This window comes from Ipomoea triloba, chromosome 9, assembly GCF_003576645.1.
Source record: "Ipomoea triloba cultivar NCNSP0323 chromosome 9, ASM357664v1".
Taxonomy (NCBI): domain Eukaryota; kingdom Viridiplantae; phylum Streptophyta; class Magnoliopsida; order Solanales; family Convolvulaceae; genus Ipomoea; species Ipomoea triloba.
The window spans coordinates 25651571-25667913 of NC_044924.1; the positions used below are offsets into that span (position 1 = coordinate 25651571).

The following is a 16343-nucleotide window of genomic DNA, read 5'->3' on the forward strand; positions in this document are numbered from 1 at the left end:
AGTTGGTTTGACCAATGAATAGTAAGTAGGACAAATAAAATGGGATAGAGGGAATACAAAATACTAAATATGTATTTTTTATTTAATAATTCAACTTATTAGTTGAGATAAAATGAGTATTTCCATAATAATATATCATAATTTAAATCATACTTGATGTTTATCAGAGGAAGACAAGCACAATAGGTCACAATGCAAGCAATGCTTCTACCGATTCTGTTAATAAAAGTACTAAAACAAGTATTTTTGAACTCCCTAAATTGTACTAAGTTTCATGTCAATATGTCATTAGTTCAATAGATAGTTCAAACATAGTTGGTCTATATTGTACTCTTAGAATAAGACATGTGTATAGTACAGGAAGTAGTTCAGAAGACTGGAAGACGTTGAAGACAACAGATACAACTTATTGAACAAGTATCTACACCAGAATGGAGAAGATGTTCAGAGTTAGTTATTGGAGTTCAACCGTTTCAAGATACTGAAAAGGATAAATAAGAGCCAACTCTTATTCATGAAAGGTTGGAGAAATTACAGAGAACAATCAGCAAAGCAATCTTTGTAAGAGCTTAAGAGAGATCTTGGCAAAGCTTACCTTTGACACAAGATGCACTTTCTCTATGAGAATTGTTGGGCAAGTATTCACTCTGGAAAGCCGTCGGTGCTGCTGTTGAGGGGGAGCCTCAATTCAAGAAGATCGGGAGATCGCGTTCTTGTCAACTCTTTAGGGCTAAACTCCAGAATGGAACTGTGATGAATTTCTTGAGTTGCCGTGTGAGATACAACTGTAATTGGTGGTACATTTCATAGTGTTGATCAATGAAGAGTTGGGCAACCAAGTTAAATAAATATTTGAAATTTTTTGGATACTTGAAGTGTTACTACTCTAACATGGTCGGCAAGAGCGCTCATGGCTCAGACTTGTATCTCCAAAGCGGCTATGTAATCAATGGCTTCCTCTAGAATCACAGGTAGCGGTTGCTTCCAGCAGCCGGGAACAATCCGGTCCAAAACGCGAGCCTTTCCTTGTATAGTCGGTAAATTCTTCATTTTCAGCCGGAGAATACTCAATCTCGGCTTCTTCGGCAACACTGTTCCCTCTCGTCGCCGTAACCGCCAAAACTCTGTCCGCAACTTCTCACACCGCTCTACCGCCCTTCGGCGCCACCGTCAAAGAAGGTGGAGTTAGCCGGAGCATTCGGAGCGCTCCGAGAAGCCTTAACGAGTAAACAAGAACATGGTCGAAGGACTTGTAGAACGACTCTACTAGGAAAAAACGAAAAATACAAGCACGAAAATGTAGAGAAGTCTCATTATCATTGTTTTAAGTAGAAGATTTTGTTAAAAGATTTGACATGAAAAAGTAAGGCTGATGAAAAATTGGCCCCGAGGACAAAAATGCCCTTCTAGTTCACAGTTGACTAACGCTAAATGTGACGGTGGACTAAAAGTGTTTTATATGTCAGCACAAAATGTAGCAAAATTAATAAAACTGAATTAAATGTGTCCAATGCACAATAAGTCTAGGACCAAAAAAAGATTTCACTCTTTCAATTAATACTCCTTCAATACAAGTAATGTACTTAATATATTACTCGCCAGATTCCTTCAATACAAGTAATGTACTTAATATATTACTCGCCAGAGTCAAGGAAATATACCAACCGGAACCCCTCTTTGATGTTCTAGTTGAAGATCTTCATTAATGAAATTTCTTTGTTTTCAAAAAAAAAATGTAAATTTTATTCATGATCCACTGAAAAATGTCTCCCTGGTGATGCTTGGCCATAACGAGAAAAAAGTAATTACCCTCAATTAACACAACAATTAGTCTAAACATCACATCAAGTAAACACTTGTAAAATACGGTGTAGAACAAATGGGCAATGGAATCTGAGAAGATATATATCCTGTACTCAATCTACTCTAACCAAACAAAAGAGCACAGAAAGAAAGGTGAGCCATTTAGTTGAGTCCAAGGCGGCATATTGGATTTTTCTTTATCAGACCAAGATCCACCTGCAACAGTTAATGAGGATCAAACATCTTAAAACTCTAGCTAGCTATATTACTTTACTTAATATGAATGTAGGGAATTGTACCTTGTGACCAAACAGTTCTCTAATATTGTCAATCCCATAAAGTATCATGGTTGGCCTGAGAAACAAGAAGAAAAACAAAGTAATTTTTTGTCAATTCTCCTCCCAAAAGGTTGAATCCCCAACCCCATAGGCCCGACAAAGCATGTGAGAGGATGTAAATCACGGTAACTCAATGGCTCAGCAAACATGGGTAAATGTTGGTGCACGCAAGGGATCTGCCCACTTTGGGCATAATCCCCACACTACCGCTGTCGAGTTTCGAGTCTTGGTCTCTTCTCCCAAATACAGCCTACTGAACCAGTGAGCTAAGCCCGTGTGGGCAATTTTTTGCCAGTTCTAATAGTAGCGATGCGCACTCATGATGGTCAACCTTAAATAGGTTATGGAATAGTTCTTTTAGTTTTTTTTTTTTTTTAGAAGTTAGGTTATGGAATAGTTAACAAGAATAAAAACGATAATTGATAGAAGATGTCCAAAAGATAAATAGAGATACTGATTCCGAAATTTTATAGCATTACCTTTCAAGGGAAAGGCCCCAAGCAATAACCCGAACATCTTCCGGAAGTCCCATGGGAAGCAGCATTTCAGGTCTAAACATTCCAGAATTTCCAACTTCCACCCATTTCTTAAACCCTTCATGGTAACTGATTACAAAATACCCAAGTGTGAATAATTGTTCAGTTAGGAAAATCTTCATCCATTTAAAGTATTAACATACTACCTGAATATTTCCATGCTGGGCTCAGTATAGGGATTATAAGCAGGTTTGAACCGAAGCTTGGACATTCCTGCAAATAATAAAGTTATTTACCACTGTCTGATATCTGAGCTGTGACCAATATAATTGATGCTGATGGTCATCATCTGAAGAAAAGGGAAAGAGTTTATAACATATAATATTGTAAAGGCTCACCTAAGCGAGCGAAGAAATCATGAAGAACCCCAATCAAGTCACCAAGACTAAGACCACGATCACATACTAAACCTGAAAATGGAAATAAAAAGACAAAGTTTTAAAAGAACACACACTCATGGAGAGAGTAAAAAATAAAAATAAAAATAAAAATAAAAATAAAAAGCAATATAAAGAGAAAATGGACATCAATTAATTTTAGAAACAATCTGGAGACCTTCAATTTGATGGAACTCAGCAAGATGCGTGCGGTCAACAGCTTCATTTCTAAAAACACGATCAATAGAATAGTACTTCTTCGGAGCAAATGGTTTGTTCTGCAAACAAGAACTCATTAAATGTAAAGAGAGTAGAATGACGATCACCTTTTGTTCACTGAACTTGAGAAAGGTGCAATATGTTAAAAGCATAGTTATTTTGTTTAACAGAATTCTCCTCATTTCTTCAAGGCATTTATATCCCAAAGAAGAATTATTTGGGTTGGCACAAGGGGAGGGAGGGGGAGAGTTTCAGAAACTGAGAAGGCTAACTGAACCTGTGCCAGCTTATACAGCATTCTTGATGAAACAGCAGTAGTATGTGTCCGCAATAGATTCTTGTTTGCTTCATCTCTTTTCCAGTCATACCCATATCTAAGCAAGCAGAAATCTTGTTACCCATAAAAGTATTAAAACATTTTGGCAAACAAGGAATCTTTAACTTGCTTATTTTTATTATAACATACCCTCGAGATCCATAGCCACCAGACTCATGAACTTTCTTAACTAGCTCAACATAATCTTCAGGGAGCTCCCTTGTAGTGGAAGGCTCTGTATAACCATTTTTTAGAGTTGAATTTAACTATCAGATAAAAATCAGGTGCAGCCAACAAAGAAAAAGAAGACAAGCAAACCTTTCAAAAAGAAAGTATCATGCGAATCACGGGCAGGGTGTTGTTGCGGCTGGAAAAGGGCATCAAAATTCCAAAAGCTGTAAAGTACAAGAAAGTTGTTTGCTTATAGTCTACACTTCTTGAACAATTATTAAATAGAAGGCCAAAAAAAATTCTTAGGACCCTTTCATCCGCTTTTTTCTAAGGCAACTACAAAGCAATGCACCCACTACATGAATCATTCATATAGTATATGCCATGCGAAGGGCTAAAATTTTAACTTCCCAATACAGGATTACACTGAAGTATTTTAGAAGCACATGAATACTAAATAAGTTGAATAAATGCAAAAGGAATGATATTCTATTTAAGTGGATCATGTACAGCATTTCATTAAACAAAATTAAACAAAATAAAAATTAAATTAAAACATTGGCCAATAACTCCACAAGAAAATGTACTAGGACCACCTCATGGTCATATATAGAATACCACTTTTGCTCATTGTGCCTTCCAAGTTCCAACAAATTCTAGTTCTTTCACCTATTGATTCATTATGGTGACAACGAAGACCTGTGCTAAAACACAATAAAGGAGTTGACCATTTGGCCCCATGTGGTGTTCTAAACAAGTTGTGCAATATAAGTTGCATCAGTTTGTTTAACCTACTGGATTTATGGAACAACTATCAAGTGAAAAGTTTCTTCCGCCTACTACGATTGATGTTTGTATTAGCAAAATCTTTGAACAAACAAAGAGAAGAATTGATTACCTGCTTTCAACATAGTTGTTTGTCGGCATCTCCTCAAAGCTGTGTAATGAAAATTAACTCAGAAATTTCCAATAACTATTTCATACTTGTATATACTACTACATACACAGACAAATAACTTTTGTTTATAGTAATTCATACATACACAGAATAGATGTGTTTGTGTGTGTATCAGTGTTAGGCCATTACCCCATTTGAAGAAATATCATCTGAACTTGGCGCCGCACCTGCAATAAAATCATATGATAAATTGTTAATTTCCAATTTTAGACACAAAACAAACTTACAAACAATTAATCATCTGGCCTACATAAGAATCATTCATCTTTCATGGAAATAAATAAAAGTCTAAAGTAAAGGCATAATGTCAACCATGCAATTAACTTTTCACGGATACACAGCACCCAACACCAATTAGTAAAACTTATTATCTGCATTAGAATAGCAAAAGGCACAAATGTGTCTTGTCAGTCAATTTTTCAGTTTATTTTAGAGTTTGAACTGCATTTCTTTATATTATTAGCAAAACAATTAGTATAGATACCACAAAATCTTAAAATCTTGATCAGCAGGATACATGCTGCTCTAAAAACATGATGTTGAGAATTTAAGCTGTAGCAGAGAGACACTATTATTAAAAGTAAAATTACTGAAAGTAATACTATAAGTTATCTAGAACAATGTGGTTGCATTTCTATTCTCAGATCATTCAATTTGGCCTTGACCAGTTAAAAATAGTAGAAGCGATCACAGAGGAGAACAAAATCAAAGAAGACCTTGAGCAATGGATGAAGATGGCCCCCTTCAACTGGCTGGCCTTTAGCACTGAAGTTGTACTCTTTCCCTTCAACTGGCTGGCCTTTAGCACTGAAGTTGTACTCTTTCAGGTTCTTCCAATCACCACTTCAAATAAAAATAAGCCACAGAGTATTTAGCTGATGAAAAATTATGCAGGTCATTAGCTAATAGCTACAAAGTAAATCTTCAGAAGTAGATATTAGAATAGTCCAGCAATTGTCATCTTAAATGGATTTAAAAAACCTCAAAGAGAGTTGATGCAAACTTGATGACTGTAATAAATTACGCATGGCTTTTCCATGGTGTCTAGTTAAATTGAGAGTTTGAGAGCATTGTGTTGAATGCCAAATAATGATTTAACTTTTTCACAATGACAGGTTAACATAATCAATAACATAATTTTAATCGGCAACCTTTGACTTATTCCTTAGCAAGAAATGATAATTGTTGAAGAAATGAGGAAATCAGCATGATTTCTAGAATGGCATTTTTAACTTCACATTTGATCATCATTTAGCCAGGCTGACAGTAAGACTAATAATTTAATATGGGAAAGGGTCAAACAGACCTTCCCAACTATTGGTGAAAGAGCAATTAGGCCCTCAAACTTTTAAAAGTTCCAATTACATAGTTGCACTATGCAAAATTGTGCACCCAAGCCCTTTTTACCAATAACAAACAGGTTAACGGTAAAAACAAAAACAAAAACAAAACAAAACAAAAAAAAAAAAACAAAAACAAAAACAAAAAAAAAAAAAAAAACACCAAAAGAAAAAAACAAAAACAAAAACAAAAACAAAAAATGATGACAGTGTAGTCTTTGCTTATGTGTCTTTTTTTTTTTAAGTCTACCAAGCACTCTCTTCAACTCTTGCTAAAGCTATGGAGATAAAAATTTTCCGGCAAGAAAAAGTGCACAAATTCAAACATCTGATGATCAAGAAGCAAATTTTCCAGCAAGAAAAATGCTGCCTTCCCCAAAGAGAGTGTCACCACCTTCTCCAAACCTGAGGATGGCAATGATGGTTGTCTTCAGAAGTCGCAATGTTCTGGGCGTTACGGTGGTGGCGAGGTGATGACAATGAATACAGCTAAGGTCTGAAGTTGAGACCAAGGTAAGGTTGAAGGGTTTGAAATAAAATATTATTAAAAAAATAATGTATAGTATTATTATAAGGTCAAATATACCATATATATCATATGTAGCAGGTGACCAGAGGTTAACAGGTAAAACACGGTAAAAAGGACTTGGATGCACAATTTTACACAGTTCGAGTATGTATTATTGTATTTGGAACTTTTTAAAGTTCGAGGGCCTAAATGCTCTTTCACCAATAGTTGGAGGGTCTATTTGACCCTTTTCCCATTCAATATTAACTCCATGATAAATTATAACTTAAGAGAGAAAAGAAAATCCATACATCAACCACCACACCTAACAAGCAACTAAGGTGGATGCGGAAAAACAATTTCTTTTTCCATCTTCAGTCACTTCCAAGCTCAAGTATGTATTAGTCAGCCATCAGGATTACCAAAATACAAACTGAATCTCTAAATTCAAGTGATCCTTAACCACAGTTTACTTTAATGTCTTTAATCAGTAATCACAGTTTCTTTAAAGTTATGACAGCATATGGTATACCTGGAATTCACAACCACTAGTAATGGAAAAGACAACCACACTTTACCAGGCAAATTACAGATGTAAGAACTAAGCAGCCAACAAGATAGCCAAACTAAAAAATTGAACCTCTAAATTTATGAGATCCCTAACCACAATTTGCCTTAATGTCATGGCATTATATGGCATAGCTGGAACTCAAAACCACAAGTAATGGCAGAGATTTAAGTTCAGCAATTAATGGCAGAGATATAAGTTCAGCAAATTAATGGCAGAGTCATAAAGTTCAGCAAATTAATGGCAAAGCCATAAGTTCAACAAATTACCTATGCAGGTTCTCCCGAGTGAGGTCAGTAGCTTCTTTTATCCTTTTGGGAGCATACTTAGGACCCTTCCTTACTGAGTAGCCTTTCCAACTCCTAAAAGGAGAAGCAAATTGACAGTCAAGAAAAGAGAAGATTAGCACATATGGAGATTACAAAAGATTTTAAATTGAGAAGTATAAAGGACAGAAATCTAAGAAACAACTAGATAATTACTGTTGGGCAATCAACTTTCTTCGCTTAAGACCATCAATATCTTTTGGATCTACTGCCTGCAATGGAGACGGAATTTCAATTAAAGTAGAACTAGCAGAAGCATAATAAATATAAAGAGAAAATGCAGTACACGTAAAGTTGCAAGCAAATCTCAGTAACTACATATTCAAAAAATAATAATGAGACTGCACCAGCTGAAATGATTATCATTAAAAAAACATCATATACAAAAAGATGAACTACTAGGGCAAGTTCGCATGATAGGACGAGACTAAATTGTTTGACATAGAATGTAAGTATCAATCTCTGGCTCTCTACAAATAAATGTCTCCATTAACAATTGGACAAGTGATGGTATAATGTTAATAATATGCCTCTTAGAGGTCAAGCCCAATGCAAAAGGCTTTGACCATGCATGGTCTTAAAAGGGAAGAACAATGTAATTTAACATTTGATCTCTTTTAGTCAAGCCCATTTCCACTATGTCAAGCAAAGCCTTTGAAATAATGTTTCTTGCATAAAAAGAAAAACATATAATCATCTATTAATGAACATATTGGACTGCAAAATGAATTGTTAGCATTGTCTTTCAAATCCAAGGGGAGAATCTTATATACACAGATACAGTACATTGGCTAGTTTGAATCAGTTAGAACTATTACCTTAAAAGTGGAAGAAACAACTCTTAGATATACTAACCTAACATGGCACTATCAGCTAAAAGGTAAAACCAATTCTCACTAAAAATAGAATGAAGCAGGTAGAGAGATTTAGTCCAAAATTATTACCTCACCATTCTGGATTTGCATAAGCAAATCCTTAACAGTGTCGTCAACATTTTGTACCTACATAAGTAGAATCACAAAGAATATAATTATAAGGCAGGCATCAAATAAGTACTAAAAGAGTTCAATTATTCAATATTCACTTGATCATCAATTTCTATAACAAGTTCTGATAGTGATGAAGAAAAAAAATACAAAACCATCAAATATGCATATGAATAGTCTTCCACAGATCTTCCAGACAGACCGCACAACATTTCCATAAGCAACCCACCCAATAACACAACATTAAATGAAAAGATTACCAAAACACATGGATAGAAAGTGCAAAAAAAAAAAAAAAAAGTTCAAGAGTTTAATCAGCGTACTTTCCTTGAAACATTGGACTTTCCCTTTTCCACCCACTTGTTCTTCATTGCTTGTGGCCATCCAACTTTGAAAATTGCAGGGTCCAACTTTTTCTGCACTAAAGTATGTATGGTTTCAATCAACTAATATTCCTATAGCCAAAAGGTTACAACTTCATGAACATAAATACCAGTATACCACCTAGTAGACAACATAATTTTAAAAATGGAAGCAAAATCACTTTTATGCCATAATCACTCAAATACTTCAAATTCAGACTAAAAGCCAAAATGTCAATAACAGTTTTGCATTGTCATTCCTGAACTTCGGTTCTAACTTCTATACTATGGAGTAGAACGCATTTTGAATAAGCAGGCAACTCCTAACCTCTTTACATCACACTAAAATTCCAGATATACTACAATCTAAGTTCCACACAAAGCACACCTCCCTGGGTTCAAAAAACAAAATAAAAGGAAAGTAATATCCATAACCTGCAATTCTTCTTGTGTTATACCCTCTGGGGTTATAGCTAAAAAGAGCTGGACTTCTGGTGATCCAGCAGTAGCATATATTTTCCCCTCCTCAGTAAGCACCCATCTCTCTCTCTTGATGTCCTGCAGGGTTTCCAAAAAAAACAATATAAAAATATGTCTGTTTCAGTCATTAGAAAATTAGAGTCCAATTTTGAAATTTATCAAAATAATAACTGAAAATGCCTCCTTCATACTTATCCAAAAATAAAGGGATGAAATGTCAAATAGAATATTATAGGTTTTATAGTAGATCTAATAATAACAAGATCTCTTTGGCCAGATCAACCCTTCTTCTCTCATCCTTGCCACTTTCCTTAGTAGATGGGCACACACACACACATATATATATATATATATATATATATAAATTTAGTGCTTGTATTGTGCACCTGTGCAATGACAAATCCAAAGCCATTAAGGCTTTTGATAGCATTGACCATCTCATCATGACTGATTCCTTTTTCCTCTGAGAACTTGCCAGAGTCCAATATCTCTTCATTTTTCTCCAGGAAACCTAGTACAGCATCCTCTGCCATCTCCTTTGAGTAGCTGACACTTGCCTCACTGCAGACCAGTAACTGAGAACAACTGTATTGTGTCCCTCAACTACGTCACTGCCGGTGGCTGATTGGCTGCGTAGGCTTACGTCCCTGCTAGTAGCTACCTGACTGGCGAAGGGTAGGAGAAATGGTTACGTCCACAGCACACAACACACATAGGTGATGGTGGGAAATATTTCCTTTGACAGCATAATATATCCCCATTTATAGATAAATTTTATAATATTGATATATCAATGTACACTTTTATTGGCATCATATTGTTAAACATACTTGATGATTCTCTTCTATTTAACAAAATTAATAAAAGAGAGCACTGTTATTGGTATCGAATTCTTACATTGACCCCATACTGCCCCATAGGTCCACACAAAATTCATGACATTTACAGAGGTGGGAGAGGTTCATGCAGATAAATCTAAACAAAAATCTGAAAAAGTGAATAGCATAGAATAGGTGGCCATGCCTTTAGGATTAAACAATCCTTCATTCATAATAAGCTTATAAGCTAGATCAGTGTGTGGACAAATGCACATACTCTGCTACTCTAGGGATTGCAATTGGCCAGGAAACATAATATGTTTTGTTGAAACCCAACTATAAAGGACAGCAATTAGATTAGCTAAGTAGGATATGATCCAGAAATGAACATTGATTTACAAGAAATGTTGTTGGTATCAATTTAATGAACAGATGCAAACATAGAACATAAAACATTGTTGGTTCTTACTTGGCTATACAATGAACATTAAACATAGCTATACACTGCTGGTTCTTACTTGGCTGGTTTTTACAGTGAACATTAAACATAGCTATACATTATAAAATAGTATAAAATACACTAATAATCTGATATTATTCACAATGAAGGAAGGCAGGTTCTTATTAGGAAAAGTAGAAGGAATCTGATAAAATCTGATACACTAATAATCTGATATAATATGATAAAATACAGTATAAAATAGTAGGAAAAATAGAAGGAAGGAAGGCAGGTTCTTATTACCGGCGAGGGAGGCGGAGGCCGGAGGGCAGAGGGCTGAAGTCGCGAATACAATTGGTCTTTGACTCTTTGGGGAATTGGGGGGAAAGGGGAATATTACTTAGGGTTACAATTTTAATTGTTAAATTTTTAGTATTTTAAATTTATAATTTTTAATATTATATATATATATATATATATTATATTTTATATTATATTATACATGGCTCGCGAGTGGCTCGTCGAGTCACGAGCCTAAGGCATTAGCGCTCAAGCTCGGCTCAATTTTTAAACGAGCCGCTCAAGCTCAGCTCGGACTCAACTTTGATCGAGCCTGAGTCGAGCTTTGACCGAGCGACTCGCCAGCCGCTCGGCTCATTTGCAGCCCTAAATGTAACAATGCACCAAAAACCCACCACGAAAATGAAAATTTAAACTTATCATCACTTCGTTATTATATCATTTGTATTTGTATGAAAGTTGCCACGTATTCTTGGACTTGTTCATTTAATCATTGTCAAGTTATGCATCTTCACATCTTTATAAAATAATATGCCTTCCTAATGACTCGAAGATGTACTCTGAATAACGCTCGTCTTGTGAATAAATTAAAAACATAAGCAAAATAAAAAATTAGCATTAAAAAAAATGTTGGACTATGGGAACTTTATAAATAAATACGAGGTAAATTTTAAAAATTCATTTAATTGATTAAATTTAATCTGTTAAGTCGATGACGATAAGTCAACTATTTAGGCGTCATACTAACTCCACCACTATATTTAGATCTCTCTCTGACCTTGTTTGGCAATCGGTTAGCAAATAGCAGATTATATTAGCAGTATTATCGAGACAACGATTGGTAAAATTATCTATTTAAGTTAGCGATTAATATGTAAAATGACTTAATAAAGTGTATAAATATATTTCATAATAATTATAATGATTGTTATTATTATTATTATTTAAAAGAAATAATTTTATTTAAAAAAAAACAAAAAAACAAAAAAACAAAAAGGGGAGCCGAACCGGCTCCCCTTAGTTTTGCCACTTTTCCCACATCGGTGGGAAAAGTGGCATGGGAGCCTTGAGGCTTCTATAAAAGGAGCCTCAAGGCTCCAAAATTAACACATAGCCCATCACTTGAGGGCCAAGCAGTGAACCAGACAACTGGCTCGTGCTCTTGGAGCCGAAATAGTTTAGTCGAACTATTTCGGCTCCACAGTAGTAAATTCTTTTTGATGAATACTATCTTGGAGTATTGCGATTGCGACGACGATGACAATAGTAGGGGTTCCTGACACCTTGCCCCTTCTGTCAAGGATCTCATCTGCCCTCCCAAGCCAGCATTCTTCTCAGAAAACCTTGAGGTAAATCCGTCATAGCCCTCATCCTTTACCTCCCTCTTTTTTCATTGCTTGGTGGACGAATACATTTTGGGTTTTTTAATTTATACAAATATATCTGTAGATGTATTTTTATTGTTCTTTAATTTTATACAAAGATCTGTAGATGTATTTTCTTGTTCTTTAATTTTATACAAAGAGATATGTAGATCTCTTGTTTAATTTTATACAAAGATCTGTATATGTATTTTCTTGTTGTTATAACCGGTGGATGGGTTCTGGGTTCTGAGTTGGCTTGGTAGACGAAAACATTCTTTTGAATTCAAGAATTCTGTTTTTTTTTTTTTTTTGGGGAGGTTTATCTTCCACTAAATTCTGTTGGTAAATTCAATTGTACAACATGTTGTGTATGGTTTTGTCTCTGTTGAAGTATTTGTTAATAGGGTTCTGTTTATTCGTGGTAATATTTGTCGGTTTTGGAGCTATTTTTACAGTGTGCTTTGTTTTTTTTATAGTGAATTTTGTATAGTAAATATTGCTATTTTTACAGTGTGCTTTAATATATGTTGGGTCTTTATTTATTAATTTTGGATATATTGAATTGTTTTATTTTGATGAACTGTGCCTTAATATAATGTGAGTTTAGATTCTTCTCGTTCCAGTCTGTGTTCTACTCCATTGTGTTATTTTGACAGTGTGTTTTAACTTAACTTAAGGTGAATTCTGATTGTTTCTGTGTTGATGAGGCTTTGGGTTCTTTGATCATTATTTGTTCAAATGTGTTTTTGATATATTGAATTGTGATGTTTTGACACCCTGCAGTAAATAAGGCTAATTGTGAATGATTTTCAGTGGGTTGAAGTGTTTGTATTGTTTGTGAAATGATTCAGCATTAGTATTCTTTTTAGTTTTTGAATGATGTTCAACATTTTTAAGTGTTCTTTTTTAGTTTTTAAAATGATGTTCAGCGTTTTTGAGTTTTTCTTCAAGTGTTTTGAATCTATTTAATTTAGCTTCTTATGAACTAATTTTTTCAGTGTTTTGAATGGTTCCTAATTTTTAAATTTGGCTTCTTTCAAGTATTATTTTTTGTTTGTTTTTAATTTAGTTTCTTTCAAGTATTATTTTTTCAGTGTTTTGAATGGTTCTTTTTAATTTTCAATTTAGCTTCTTACTGAACTCATTTTTCCACTGTTTTGAATGGTTCTTTTTATCTTTAATTTAGCTTCTTTCAAGTATTATTTTTTGTTTGAATGGAGCATAACGATTATTCGACCTCCTGATACTTTGTATTGAGTCCTTCGAATTTAAGATTCTGTTTTCTTGGGTTTGGTATTCACTAAATACTGTTGGTAATAAATTCAATTGTATATCTTATTGTGTACGTGGTGTCTGTGTGGCAATATTGATTAATTATTTCTGGGTTTTGGAGTTACTTTGTTTTTTATATAGTGAATTGGATTATTTTGACAGTGTGCTTCAATATAAGGTGAATTGATATAGGTGAATTGATATTTGATTCTTTCTGGGGCTTTTGTGCTTTTATCATTAAGTCTTTCATTTCATTTTTGGATATATTGAATTGTTTTATTTTGACAAACTGCGGTGTGCTTCTTGAATTGTATTGATTGGTTCCTGTCTGCTTAGATAACCTGTGGTGAATTCTTGTTCTTGATGGGGCTTTGGGTTTTTTTCTGCATTTAATTTTCTAGTAAGATGGTTACTTAGCAATTACTCAAGGCATTTAACTTAATCCTTACATAAAATGTCATGTAATCCATTTATGCATATGCAATTTTCCCTTCCATCTATGGTAGTTCTTTCTCTTATATTGTTTACTAGTGTGCTTAGTCATGATGAGGAATGCCCAACTCTTTTAAGTGTATTGAAATTATGGATGCAGTGAAGGGTCTTTTTCAATGCTATTATGAGTTCTCAAAATTACTCAGTAGTCCTGCTATGAGATTTATCTGAGATTGGAGTCCTATTGGTCTGTGAACACTTCATTTATGATTGTAATAGTTATATCATCAATATTATCAATGCATTCCTTTCATTGATATGCAGTATACACCGACAGGTAGGTTTGTTTTTATAGCTAAAGCATATCCTGTGTAGTATGTGTGATTAATTAGGTAATTTTGTGTTTATGAAGGCCAAACATTATGATGCTTTGTTTTTTCTGTCCTCAAGTACGATACAAAGTAAATTCATTATAGTCATTGGGGCTTTTAGGTGACTTGAATTACATGCTGAAAATATGTCCGGTGGAACATTGTGAACTTTTTCCATATTAAGGAAAGTTGCTATCTGCTATGTGCTTAATAAGGATCTCACCACCTGAAACAACTTGTTTCTCATATTTTATGTTAAAAAATGATTTTAAGAAATTGAATAAACTCCTTTGTGTTTTTGATGACAAACGTAAAGGAGAATTACCTTAAAATTACTCAATTCACTTGATTTTTGCCCATTGGCCAATCTGCTATTGAGCGTTTAAATGGCACTTGGTTTGAATTATCTTGGACTGTGTCATTATGTGCTTAATGATTGGTTTGAATTATCTTACTGTGTCATTATGTGATTAATGAACTAGGAAGTCGATATATTTATCTAATTGATTAGAATTAGAATATACATATGTAATTCTAATTGATTAGAATTAGAATATACATATTTATCTAATTCTTTCAAAAAAAGAATTAGAATATACATATGTAACCATTTCAAGAAACTGTCAAAAAGTGTATTGGAGCTTCGAAGCTTCATAGCTTTAGGTACAACAAAGCTAATGAAATTCCATTGCAAGCACTGGAATAATATGTCCACAAAACTCTAATAAAACTGGGAAAGGTATTGTTTCCGGCGCCATCTTCCACAGAGGTTGACCATAGCTATTTTTCAAAAACTAAAAATTTTAAGTAGTGTAAATTATATTAATCAACATTTATTTTAATTGGTAGTGATTATCTTTTATTTATTTGTTTTATTATATGTATTGGGCATTGGTTAATTCGTATAAAATGAGTGTTCTAACTAGTAACAACATGAATGTAATGTTGACTTTGAAAATTTAGAACAAACTATTGAAATACAAGAAATCCATAATAGTGTCCTACCATGGCGTCCTACTATTTGAGTTATATCCCTGTTTGTATAGTAGTGTCAATTCTATAATACAACTTAGTTTTGTTTTAGATAAATTCAACTACATAATTACTAAACTAAAATATAAAAATGACAACAATAATAAAGATTAATGATTTGCGTGAAACTTCCAGTGCATTATTAAAGTGTAATGTTAATTTTTAACCATATTTCAATTTCAATGATTAAATTTTTTTTTTGTCAACCTCAATAATTAATCAATTATTTAATACAAAATGATATAAATAGAACTTCGCAAGAATCTATGAAAAACTCGCAGTGTAAATATACAAAACGGATTTAGAATTTAGTATCATTGAAGAGTATGTGGAGTACGGTCCAAGCAATTCTGATGAATGATATTTTATGTAATAATAAATTGGCATCGATGTTGTCGTCAATTGATATTTTATAATTTTTCACATAACCGAAAATACATACAATAATAATCTTGCTTGTCATTCTTTTATCAAATAAATGTTGTTAATTATTTTGTTGGCAATATTTTTTTACATAATTAAATAATATTCATTTTACTAATAAACTTAATATTATTCCAAAATTTGAGGATGATGACTAAACTCAAAATCACAAATTAAAGAATCAATATTAAAATTAATTTTTCCAATTTCAAAACTAAGTCTTTTGAATTAGCAAATGTACATCCTAAAAGTGTAAATAAATAATAAAAATACATAACTAAAATAATTAATTAATTATTTGATTTATTTTTTTATTTGTTGAATTTGTACTTCAATATATGTTTTGGGCTTATTTAATATATACATAGTATGATTTTAAAAAATACGGAGTAATTGAGAAGGGCAAAAGAGGATTTTTATTCCTAATATAATAATATATACAAATATTTATTTATTACTCCGTAACATTTTTGGGGTGGGTGGGGAGGAAAAGGCTCCCCTACGCACCCACGTACCTCCGCCCCTAAATTGTATGAATAATTACTATACTGGACAAAAGAAAATAGCCATAAACATTTAGACTTATTATTCAATATTCATACAA

The 16343-nt window shown here is 33.5% G+C and overlaps 1 protein-coding gene across 3 annotated transcripts; it reads right to left on the reverse strand.

The window, feature by feature from the left end:
* Positions 1 to 1719: 1719 nt before the first annotated feature.
* Positions 1720 to 10927, reverse strand: LOC116030732 (phenylalanine--tRNA ligase alpha subunit, cytoplasmic). Of its 3 annotated transcripts, XM_031273054.1 has the most exons (20): positions 10849 to 10927; positions 9675 to 9953; positions 9244 to 9366; positions 8770 to 8862; positions 8405 to 8461; positions 7617 to 7672; positions 7404 to 7496; positions 5518 to 5561; positions 5435 to 5475; positions 4848 to 4885; positions 4659 to 4697; positions 3908 to 3984; positions 3740 to 3824; positions 3551 to 3647; positions 3233 to 3332; positions 3016 to 3087; positions 2824 to 2890; positions 2621 to 2746; positions 2103 to 2157; positions 1937 to 2019 (listed from the first exon to the last, which is right to left on the reverse strand). In XM_031273054.1, exons 2-20 carry the CDS (start codon positions 9819 to 9821, stop codon positions 1966 to 1968), a joined length of 1464 nt encoding a protein of 487 aa, XP_031128914.1. In that variant the 5' UTR covers positions 9822 to 9953; positions 10849 to 10927; the 3' UTR covers positions 1937 to 1965. The 3 variants fall into 3 exon arrangements, with proteins under 3 accessions (XP_031128912.1, XP_031128914.1, XP_031128913.1); XM_031273053.1 differs by having other exon boundaries at positions 5435 to 5561; XM_031273052.1 differs by lacking the exon at positions 10849 to 10927 and having other exon boundaries at positions 1720 to 2019; positions 5435 to 5561; positions 9675 to 9821.
* Between the last annotated feature and the right edge of the window lie 5416 nt (positions 10928 to 16343).